Source organism: Copadichromis virginalis, linkage group LG16 (genome assembly GCF_057382275.1).
Source record: "Copadichromis virginalis isolate Kocher_CV1m ecotype Utaka linkage group LG16, C_Virginalis_male_GT1.1, whole genome shotgun sequence".
Classification (NCBI taxonomy): Eukaryota; Metazoa; Chordata; class Actinopteri; order Cichliformes; family Cichlidae; genus Copadichromis; species Copadichromis virginalis.
Genome location: NC_140633.1, coordinates 9629640 through 9641188, shown reverse-complemented (window position 1 = coordinate 9641188; position 11549 = coordinate 9629640). Strand labels below are relative to the sequence as shown.

General features: G+C 37.5%; 1 protein-coding gene across 1 annotated transcript; it reads left to right on the top strand.

Moving 5' to 3' along the window:
• Window positions 1-1611: 1611 nt before the first annotated feature.
• On the top strand, window positions 1612-11199 carry hacd2 (3-hydroxyacyl-CoA dehydratase 2). Its single transcript, XM_085435182.1, has 7 exons — window positions 1612-1848; window positions 3281-3398; window positions 4253-4271; window positions 6838-6926; window positions 7485-7606; window positions 9047-9225; window positions 10433-11199. Exons 1-7 carry the CDS (start codon window positions 1724-1726, stop codon window positions 10513-10515), a joined length of 735 nt encoding a protein of 244 aa, XP_085291308.1. The 5' UTR covers window positions 1612-1723; the 3' UTR covers window positions 10516-11199.
• Window positions 11200-11549: the final 350 nt, after the last annotated feature.

Below are 11549 nucleotides of genomic sequence, written 5' to 3'. Positions count from 1 at the left end.
CTGGTATTTTTAAGAGTCACTATGGTGAAACGTTATTAACTGGGCATTACCTTCAGGCATTTCTTTTTAATGCAGATTTCACTAGCATCAAAAACCAAAATCATCTTCTTGTACAGTCAATTGTGACTCTTCAGTTTCAATGACAGTGACATAAAATTCTTTAAAAGTGCAGAAGCCATCATAAGAGCCGTTTTATTGTAGAGTATGGTTCCCTAAAGCATAAGCACAGGTGTCTATCTAGATGTAGTTCAGGTCAGTTTAACCTCTTAAGAATGGAATAGAATACAATATAAAAGAATGTAATAAAAAAATAGTTTATTGTTACTGAAAATGGTAAAATGCATTAAGTGGTTGGTGGAGTATTTTTTTACACAACTAATTAAAAAAAATAGCTAAATATTACAAAGAGTAAATATATGTAAAAAGCATAGGTGTATATACAAAGCTGGTATATACAAAGTTAAAATTAAATAAAAACTTGGTATTGTAGTAGTGTAATGAAAAATGTATTTCAAAATGACAAATTTGACAAGAACGATTTTGAAAGTTACACAAGAGCTATGTTGATTTTGTATGTTGATTTAGAGTCCAAATGACCTTGGGGAAGAATCTGCTCATGAGTCTGGTGATCTGTGTTTTGAATGACCTATTATTAGTGGGGGCAACAGGTCAAACAGGAGGAATAGAGAATTGAGGAACTAACTTGAATTTGATGATATATTTTGGCTGTGGATCTGTTAGTGTGTATTTGTGGTGTTTGCCAAGCGCAATAAGCAAAAATCATTGTTGGGCTTGTTTGTAGATTTGTCCACTATCAGTTTCACAATCAATTGCTTGGTTGTTTGTGAGAAAATTACTTGCCATTTTTAAAGCAAATTAGTTTCCCCGGTTCTTAAAAGCTGGCCCAACTCTATTATTAGGTTTCTGACTGCTGGTGAAACGTTCAGTATTCCTGAAAATATGTAATAGAATAGAATAGGCCTTTACTGTCCTTGTACATATACAAACAAGCTGTGGTAATTATGTTCAAAGAAATAAATGCCTAAAACAATAAATAAATAAATGTATGTAAGAATAAGTACGCAAGTAAATAAAAATAAATATAAAGTAAATAAAAATAAAGTAAATAAGATTAAATCAAATCAGAAGGAGAACAATAAACTGGGGGTTTATTAAAGGTTGAATACACTCAGAAGCAATACATAAATAAATAAATATTTTAAACATTGGGTCCTCCATAACGATACTTTCATTGCTGATTAGAAATTCCAAGTCAGAACAATCAAATATTCTGTGCCACTTATTTGCCGCAGAAAATTATTCATTATTTAGAAAACGAATAAGGCAATGTGAAGAAACACAAACCGGGCCCCTGAAACAGGGTGGCACAAACCGCCACCTGCAGTCACAGGACCTGACGATGATAACTCAGTGATCCTGCACACTTTGCGGGCAGTAATTTAGTTAAATAAGGCAAATAAAAATATTTTAAAATAATAAACTTAAATAAGAGAATAAATACATATATATTTTTGATGTTTAAAAAATGAATATTTATTTAATTGTTTTTATTTATTTATTTTTAAACTACGCTTCTCAAAACGAAGACGGAAGTGAGGTAGAGCGAACATCCCGTTTCAGTACGACACTTCCTGGTGTGGCCCATGTTCCTTTCCTGACACCCGCCGTCGTTCAGGAGCGGAGACCGTTGATAGTTGCAGTTATGTCGGCAGCTGCTTCGGGAACCAGCAAGGCGGCCCACGGCGATGTGGCTGCGAAGAGAAAGAAGGGACCCGGTGCCCTGGCCACGGCATATCTCGTCATTTACAACGTTGTTATGACAGCGGGGTACGTAGCGTGTTTCCTCGTGCTAATGCTGCTGGGTGGTGGATGATAGAAATGTCTCTGGTGGTGCTGATGGGCTGTGCTAAATAATGGGCGAAGGAGTTCCCCATTGTAGTGTTACAGCGTTAATATTCTTCCAGTTTTTTTGCAGTTATTAATGTCATAAACATGCCTAAGCGCGCTAAGGAGAAGCACAACTTTGGACGTTGTTCCTCCTGCATCCAAGGGCTTACAAAGATTAACATTAGAGGAGCAACAGACAGCCACCTGGCGTGGACATTAATTGTGACTGACGGGACGCTACTCCATACAGTACAGGAATATTATGACAGATATTCATTGTGTGCGGGTTTTTTTTAGTTGTTTTATGTCAGAAAGTGCGGATTCACGCATTGGACATGCTGTTTTGTTGGATTACTGAGATTGATTTTTGTTTATTTAGCACCCGCTCAAATGAATGAGAGAGAATTATGAAAATGAAAGAAAGATTATCGTAAATGTTACCAAAACCACATGTGATAGTTTATAATATTAAAATAAAGTAATCTTTTTAAGGACTGAAAAGACAATTCGGTGATTTAAATGAGATTTTTTTTAAACCTACAAATGAGTTGTTGTTGTTGTTTTTTAAAGTGTATGTTTGGAGAAAGAATACGATTGTGATGGAGGTTGTTGTTTTGCATTTTTAATAATGCAAACATATTTTCTTAGCTTTTCAAATGGTAGTTATCTTGAACCGTGTACACAGTAATCCTTTTGCAGATTTTATTGCTCTGATTTTCAGACTGTTGCACAATTGAATGGTGACTTGTTTGCTGACTGTTTCAACCAGTTAGGCCACATTTACCCTCCTCAGTATTGACGGCCTGTACAGTGCTTGCTTTGTGCTGAGCACTTAGGGTGTTTTTTCGCAGGCACGGTTTTGCATATTCAGCCACAGCCGCTAAGCAGACCTGCTCAGTTTCTGCCTAACTGGCCCCAGAGTTGATATCAAATGCAGCCAAGACGGAGATTAAGAGTCATTAAAACCAGAGTGTGAAATGAAACTTTCTCTGAATTAATCTTAACTACATTATTTTTATTTAGTTCGCGTCTGACATTTCCAGCTCAGGGACCAATCCTTGAAATGAGGAAAAATATATACAAAGAATGGTAGCACAAGGTGGTCCAGCACCACCACTAAGCACCCAGTAATAAGACCTCTTAAATATTTTTTTTCTATAACTTGTTACCTGTGTGTGTGTGTTGTGTTTGTCTGTGTGCACATGTTTGCCAAAAGATGCAAAAATCGCAGCTGTTTTAATGGCTGCTTTTGACTGTATGTCACATAAACTACAGACGCATCATAAGATGTTTATTTCTACAGCAAGATCATCTGGTAGGCCTTGTTTTTCATTTATGAAGTGACCGCATTGCATTTTCCTCTACTGTTTAGGTGGCTGGTGATAGCTGTGGGTTTGGTTCGAGCTTACCTGGCCAGAGGAAGCTACCATGGGCTGTATTACTCCATAGAGAAACCTCTGAAGTTCTTTCAGACTGGAGCTGTTCTCGAGGTGAGATAACCACTAAAGGTGTGGCATAACTGATAAAAACTGAGCATGCAGCAGGTGTATGGTCTGTTGAATATGTGGTATTATTTCAGAGGTCACTACTATTGCTCATATCAGCACACACTATCAGTTTTGTATGTAGAGACTAGTAATGAGAAAAAAACCATTTTATTAATCCAGCATTAGCCTTTTGACACATATAGGGCAAACTAATAATGGACAGTGTCTAACAGTGTCTTTGATTCTCTTCAGAGTTTGGTATGCCCTGATAACTGATAACTTAACATGCCTCTCCGTACCATGTTGAAGCCACACAGTTAATGACTTAAGGATTTTAGTTTCTATTTTAAGTATTTTAAGATCCTAAAATTATCGTTTGGTGCAAACTACAAATGAATATCATTTTCTAATGTTTTTCAACACTAGGTTAAAAAATGTATGTAGACATTCTTTTAGCCTTACATGTGTTTAGGGTGGTCATGCTAACACACATACTGACCCAGATGTGTGTAGTGAGTGTTAGAGGTGTTGCAGTGATGCTGTCCATACGCACTGTATACTTAAAGTCAATATATTCCATTCATCAAATGACACATGCACTACCGACCTCAGCTTAGTTAGGTGATCAAAAATAGGACCAATGATTTTTGACTTGGTTCAGTGACTCTCAGCATTTTGTTTCAATAGAATATATAATGTATTAACGGGGTAGGTATTTGGAACATTTTTTATAGGAAATCTTCGAGTTCTTCTGCGTATAAACTGGACCAACAGTAGCTAGAGTTAAAAATGTGTCCGTGTACTTTATTCCAGAAACAGATTGAGTCAATTTCTATGATCATTTTCCTCTTTTACAGATACTGCACTGTGCTGTAGGTGAGTTTCTCCTCAGACTGCACCTTCCCTCACTTACACTTGCTTCGTGTCACCAGTGAAGCACAGATTAGATTTAGATCCATCCATTCAGTCATCCTTTTAGGTAAAGCTTCCTCACCAAGTACCCAGGACTAAAGTTTTATATATCTTCAAAGGGTAATGTGCAGAAATGCTTAAAAACAGCTGTTTAATTTGATTAAGCTTCTTTTTTTTAAACAAGGAAGGGAAATTCTTGAACGACCTTTGTTTGTGAGGCAGTGTTAACCTAATGTGGGTTTGTTTGATGGTGGGAAAAGCCCGAGTTCCTGGAGAAAACCCACACAAGCACAGTGAGGGAACACTGTCTGCACACAGAAGAAGCTCCCAGGCGTTAGTCCTTACCACTGAGCCACACGCTGCCCACTGAAACACAGTTATAAATACAGAAGCAAATACAGTGGCTTGCAAAAGTATTCGGGCCCCTTGAACTTTTTCACATATTTCCTCTTCCATATTGTAAGCTAGGTACCCGTGTCAGAAATGGAGTACATTGATTGTTTGTATTTTATAAATTTGATCATGCCTTAAACCCATGGCACATAAATATGTGTATTCAGCGTTTAATATGGTGTAAGTATTTTAGGCAGCTCTCTGATTTTATCCCCAAAAGAGGGAACATCCTCTGGGAGACTGTTTGGTGTGCTTCCCATTAGACCAGTTCCAGATAGTCCAGATCCAGCGAGCATTAAAACTCTTCTAGTGACTCAAATTTACTTCACTTTTTCTCAGTATGACCTTCAGTTACCTCTGCTACAGGGTGAAATATGTTAAAGATGCTGGAGAAATCGAGTATCAGATGTTTGTTGTTTACATTCCGAACAGAATATGAAGTAACCTTGATGGCTGTTTAGTTAATGACACATTTGGGTGGTTTTAAATTTGTAGTTGGCTCGTTTCTTTTCTAAACCAGTGCTATTTATTCCAGAGGTTTGAAAAATGTAGTTTAATTTGTGAAATCTTTGACCTTCACAACCAAGTTAACTCATCTTTACTGGAACACAGACACCCAGTTGCACCTTGTTGTTTGATCCTCAAACACGTCAGTTATTATAACGTCATTTTTTTTACTGGGCAACGCATGTTTGCAGATCTCATATTGACAAATCGGATAACAAAGCTTGATATCTCAGTTTACAGTTTTGACAGAAGACATAATTATGAGTCGTGAAATCGTATTTGTAGATGTAAGTCAGATGTAAATATGTACAGACAAACAAAACCTTTTCACATCTGAAGTGTGTACAAAAAAAGAGGGCAGAGAAGCTGTTTGCTTACGTGGCGTTAATGTGATGAGGAGAGTGGCTGTGGCCCGGTTGGCCACGGTTGTAATGCACAAACCTTTCTCTCCGTTATCTGGGATTTGAAGCTAAAGCTAACTGACCTTTCATACTGTAAACAGGCTACCCGAGGCTGCTGTCCACATACACACACACACTGCATCATCATTTATAACTGTCCTATATGTGGATATGTTACTCACAAAGTCTCTCATCAGCATCTTTCTCAAATGTACTACTTTAAAAATTACATTATTATGATTATTATTATTAGCAATTTTAAATTTTAGTGAAAAGCTACATTTAGACTGTGAATGGAAGCTTAGTCCCACCATAACAACACATGACCCTTGAGGTTCCTAGGAACTCCCACAAAGGTGGTTAGACATTGTGGCAAGTGTTTACATGTCTGTCTGTCACTCTGTGGACACATTTTGTTAGTGTGGTAAAGTCATAACTGTGCAAGGTACCGCCACAAAGCTTTGCAGATGTGTAGCTGAGGCCAAAATGAACGTGGGCTCAAATATAGTTGTGCTCTGATCTATGATTGCAGGGCCGAATATTGATTTAAAGGAGCACAGATGTTAATAAATGGTTCATTGTTTGGTATGGACCTTTGTTTGTGTTACACATTTGTAACTAAGTTGTATACAAAGTATACAAAAATATAATAAAAGTGCTTAATATTTCCTTATAGCAGTTTAAGCCCTTACGTGCTACATACTGCTAGTAAAAAACAAAACAAAACTATACATCAGGACAGGTGTAACACGTTTAATATTCAGAATTAAACTGAATTAACTATTGAAAACAACATATTCTTTCTTCGTCTTTTTTTCTTCTTTTTTTGTCATCACTTAGGACAGATTCATCTATTTTCTTTCTTTCTTTCGATCAAACTTTACTGGAATTGTCACTGGGCAAACAGAGCTCTTGGTGACTGCCATGCATTTGACCCGTACAGAGGAGCAGCTAAAACATGTGAAGTGTGAGTTAACACAGTGTACATGCAGAGCGTCTGCAGGCTTTCAAGGTTAACCTGTCTATAGCTGATGGACGGCAGCTGGTGCATTGCAGAAATGTTCCGCGCTTTACAATTAATGTTCTGAAAGTGACTGTGTAGACATGAATAGATTTTCTGTATAGCTGAAAGGGTGTACCAAAGAGAGGACAGTTTTAGTCAGCTGTACTAAAACCAGTAGTCTTGCATGCTTATATGTTCAGTGTTTGTGTGTTGCCTCATCTCCCAGGAATCGTACCATCCTCTGTGGTCCTGACTGGATTCCAGGTCATGTCCCGGGTCTTCCTCACGTGGGCTGTCACGCACAGTGTCAAAGAGGTACAGCGAGTTTCTTTCCTTTTGCTACTTGTGTAAACTGAACTTGAATTACACCGTCCTTCTACATTGTTTCATTCACTTAAATTCAAAATTGACCAGCTGATCTACTGTTTGCCCTGTTCGTAGCTTGAAGAGGAGTAAACGAGTAAGTAACATTACAGTTTTGCTGTAAGGCTGCAGGAATGAATCGACAGCATCTGTCTAATCTCTGATGGGTTTTATTTCCTGTTTGTCTGAATGATGATGCACTGACATTTCTCTCAAACTGTTCTCTCTTCCCCTTTACGTGAATGCATTTCTAGGGTGTATTTAGAAGAGTGAATTAATGCATAGTGCGCTTGTCTCTTTAACATAAAATGTACGTTGTTTTTAAAATAATATTTAAGGATAGTGAATGTTGGCCTGCAGTGTGATCTGAGCATCTGAAACAAACAGCATGGTTCTGTGAGGGGGGAAAGTCAAGTTTGGCCTACAGCAGAGTAACTACTGTAACATGATGCAAGGCCGTCTGTTCGCCTGTTCTCCCTCCATCATCCTTCTTTTTCTGTGTGTGCGCAGGTTCAAAGTGAGGACAGTGTACTGCTGTTTGTCACAGCCTGGACTGTCACAGAGATTATCCGCTACTCCTTCTACACCTTCAGCCTGCTCAATCACCTGCCATACCTCATCAAATGGGCTAGGTAAGAAATAATTAAAGAGTATTTTCATCCAATGGAGGACTGAAAGTGCTAAAAGTAAGAATAAAAGATGAAATAATAAACAACAACCTGAACTAAAGTAATAAAAAAGGCATTAATAATTTCTTTAAATTCTTAATATTTAATCTGCTTCCTGTGTTTAAATATATTTTCATCATCATCTTAAGAATTACATGATTAATGATTTTTAAAAAAAATATATTTATTTATGTTTTGCTTTGCATATTTTATTTCATTTTTCTTAACTTGTTTCTCTTTGTTTGCTTATGTTTATTCGTCCTTTTTTTTTGCATATTATCAAAATGATAATATGCAAATTCAAATTTATTGAATTGCATTGTGGCTCAACCTTTTACCTGTTAGTTGATCGATGCAAAGATAAACAGAAATGGCTGACTGGAGTCAGGTCCTTAGAGAACAAAGCCACCAAGCTGCTAATAATGCTTTCAGTCAGGACAAATTTCAATCTGTTAATAATTACATAAAAAATGCAATAAAAATAGACTCCTTGGGTGTTCCACTGTTAGTTCTCAGCCTGTTTTCCAAACAAAATAATAAATGTAATTAATGTAATTAAAGGAAAATAATTGATTAATGTTTTTGTTTACTTGACCTCTTTTCAAACCTAATTCAATCCTTTATGAATGAAAATCTTAAGGTCGTATTGCGTGAAAAGAGGATGCTAAAGCAGTAAGGAGTCGCTGTTCATCACATTACGTCAAACACTGCCAAATTATTTCGTCGATGTCATCAAACATGCAGAAAAGCTTGTGCTTCAACAATTAAAACACAAGCCTCTCTCTGTCTGCATCTACAACCAAGGCAACAGTGGTTAAGAGCCTCCCTCCCCGAGGTCTTTGTTGCTAGGAAGCAAATGGGACCATTGCTATATTGGTGTTCAACTCTGAGTTTGACGTGAGCCCTGAGAGACAGAAATTTGTTGTGCATTTGTGGAAAATTCATTGTAGGATCACGGAAGACAGTCGCTGGGTTTGGAGTGCAAGTTATAGAAGAGACAGATGAAGAGTTTTCTCTCTGTAGAAGACAACATCGTCATTGTGTGCACGTGTCATATTTAATTGCAAACTTTGCTTCTTTCTGTTTAAAACATGTGATTGCTTAACACTTCAATGATTTAGGATCTTTTTGAGTTGCATTTTTTGCACCTGCTGTTGCTTTATGTTTGTGTCACAGTATATATTTAAATCATGTCAATGATTTCTGCGTGATTTCAGATTTAATACTCTAAATGCTGCTTTGCATTATTACTCTTAATGTTTTCTATCACCTCTTACTTAGTGTTTTAGGGAATGATTTACTACGATACTGCTTCCTGTTACTAAAACAGCAAATAAACGATAAAGTGATGAGGCTAATTGTTTCTTTCCCTTCCCCTCTCATTAATAAACCTCTGTACTGTAGGTACACCTTCTTCATCGTGTTGTATCCCATGGGAGTGACTGGGGAACTGCTGACTATCTATGCAGCGCTGCCATACGTGCAGAAGACAGGCCTGTACTCTGTTACCTTACCCAACAAGTACAACTTCTCTTTCGACTACTACACCTTCCTCATCCTCATCATGATTTCCTACATTCCCCGTAAGTCAAAGGCGAGACTTTCCATTCTACCTTGTGTAGTGAAATAGCCCATTGTTCATTTGCAGGTTTTTTTTTTTGCATCAGAAACTGATCAATAAATGCCATTTTAGACATTTAGTTTTGAAAAATATTTGCAGACTCCTAATCAAACATGCAGAGCTCCCTGTGGGAGGATTCTCAGTCACATCTTCAGATGGCTTTTTGCATGTTGCAAAGCATTTCTCACTCTCATAACTTCATTTAGAGGCTTTTACTTTTTCACTTAGGAGATGTAGTACTAAAGTGCTAAATTAAAAAAGAAATCAAAAAAAGTCTTCCCTTTTCTTTTGAACAGGGAAGGCAGTTTTACCCTTAAAACACTAGAAATCTGCTTATGTATGCGAATTGCACTTAAGGATTCACTACTGTTGGTTGGTGACTGCTATGAGCTGAGTGCTGCTTGTTTGTGGCCACCCTAATATTTACACATTTCACAACAGAGAGCCTGTAAAACTGAGAAAAGAACTAAACATGGCATGAAAAGTTAGGAAATGGTTGGATATTTCTTTGTTGCAATAATACTTCTTGGCAATAAATCTGATGTTGCCATGTTTAAGTTGAAGGTTTCGGGGCTGCAGCTACCAAATAGGATGTTGATGAGTGAGAAGTGATGGACTTATGTTATCAACCTTGTCAACAACAGTGAAAGGGATTTTGGTCCTAGTTGTCTCTGACAGCCCGGTTATTTACGATCTCTATCTGAAGAAAATGTTTTTTGTATCCTAGCAACAACAAGTGCTGAGAGAAGGGTGCTGAAAATGAGGTCATGGCTGCTTTCAGCTGCCTGTGGACACAGACCCATAATGACATAAGCTATTACATAATTAGTGGGGTTCTTAAAAGAAAAAATAAACGCGCATATCAAAGGCATAATTACAATATTATGCACTCAGTGGTCACATTATTAGATATGCATGTGGAATCTATTGCAACTGGTTATAGTTTTCCCCTTTTTTGTGGTATTGTAGGAAATGTGTAGATAGAAAGTTGGTTCATATTTTGTTGTTGTTGTTTAGTGGTCTGTGTGTAATTTCTCAGTGGTGAACGTGTTCTCTTAAGCACTCAACATCTGCACTTTGACTTAACTGTAACTTGAATAGGAGTTGGTGCACTGATCAGCATTTATTGGAGAATGTATTAATTTGTTCTTTCCCCCTGCCTCTCCCAGTCTTTCCCCAGCTCTACTTCCACATGATCCGGCAGAGGAAGAAGGTGCTGGGTCACATAGAGGACTACGGCAAAGTGGAGTGAGCCCAGCGGCATTCAGCAAGATTCAAACGAGGGGGGAGAAAATGAAAAAAGAAACCAAAACATCAAATAAACGAGGAACAAAATTACGCTTATTGGAAACCCGACCAGGTTTAAACTGCCAGAACTGACCTGGCAGACGGTCCAATTATCAAGTAACTTTCTTTAATACAGCCGTTGTTTTGGTTGTACACAAAGAACTGGTGTTATCTTTTTGTTTTGTTTTTTCTCTTTTATATTATTCATGAACAAACTTACAGAGCTACTTTTGTTTAGTCAGAGAGCTTGCAGCTGTGAAGGATCTGTATTTTGACTTGGGTACAGTCGAGCGGCTGTCTGAGCAGTGAGCAGAGCTCCATCACGTAAAGCTTGATTCGAATTATACAGTGATATAATTCATACCTCTCCCCGCTTCCCTTCCCCTCTTTTTAAATGAAACTTAAAAAAAAAAAGTAGAGTAGATTTGTTGCCTCCCCACGACTCGTTTTTTGGTTTCTTTTAAGACGCTTTGCTTTAGAAAGAACGATGTGAAGTCTAATACTGAAAATTGGTGTCTGTAGGATTTGCAGGTACAGTGTTCGTTGCTGCAAACTGTGGTCCAGATGTTTGTGTTCTGTCATTTATTTTATTTAAAGGTTTGATTACATTCCTGATTTAGTTCAATAAACCTTTCATTCCATGCTTGCATGCTTGGGTTTTCCTGTCCATTTTATTCCTCTCAGCCGTTGTTTGCTTGTTTGTGGTTGTGGAGTCTGCCTCAGCTTAGTTTATGTTTACTCTCTAAAAGCTTTAAAAGTTTCCTGGCTTTTCAAGTGATGACTGTGAGCCGTGTCCTTTGATTTCTTCATTGTTTGATGTCCAGGTGGTTCAGACACTAATTCCTGTGACTAGACAAGTCCCGTTTTTGTTTTTTTTCCTGTGCACATCCATCATTTTTCTGCCTTTTGTTTCTTTAATCTGTTGGATGTTTATAGCATTGTTAGCTTCATTTAAATTATACTTTAAGCGTCAAGATTAAAGCATTCCTGCTCCTTTAA

Bases quoted from the DNA above. Each gene is read 5' to 3' on its own strand.
- hacd2 (XM_085435182.1), top strand. From the start codon at position 1,724: ATGTCGGCAGCTGCTTCGGGAACCAGCAAGGCGGCCCACGGCGATGTG. The intron at 6,927-7,484 runs GTACAGCGAGTT...GTGTGTGCGCAG, and splicing joins TCACGCACAGTGTCAAAGAG to GTTCAAAGTGAGGACAGTGT. The intron at 9,226-10,432 runs GTAAGTCAAAGG...TGCCTCTCCCAG, and splicing joins CATGATTTCCTACATTCCCC to TCTTTCCCCAGCTCTACTTC.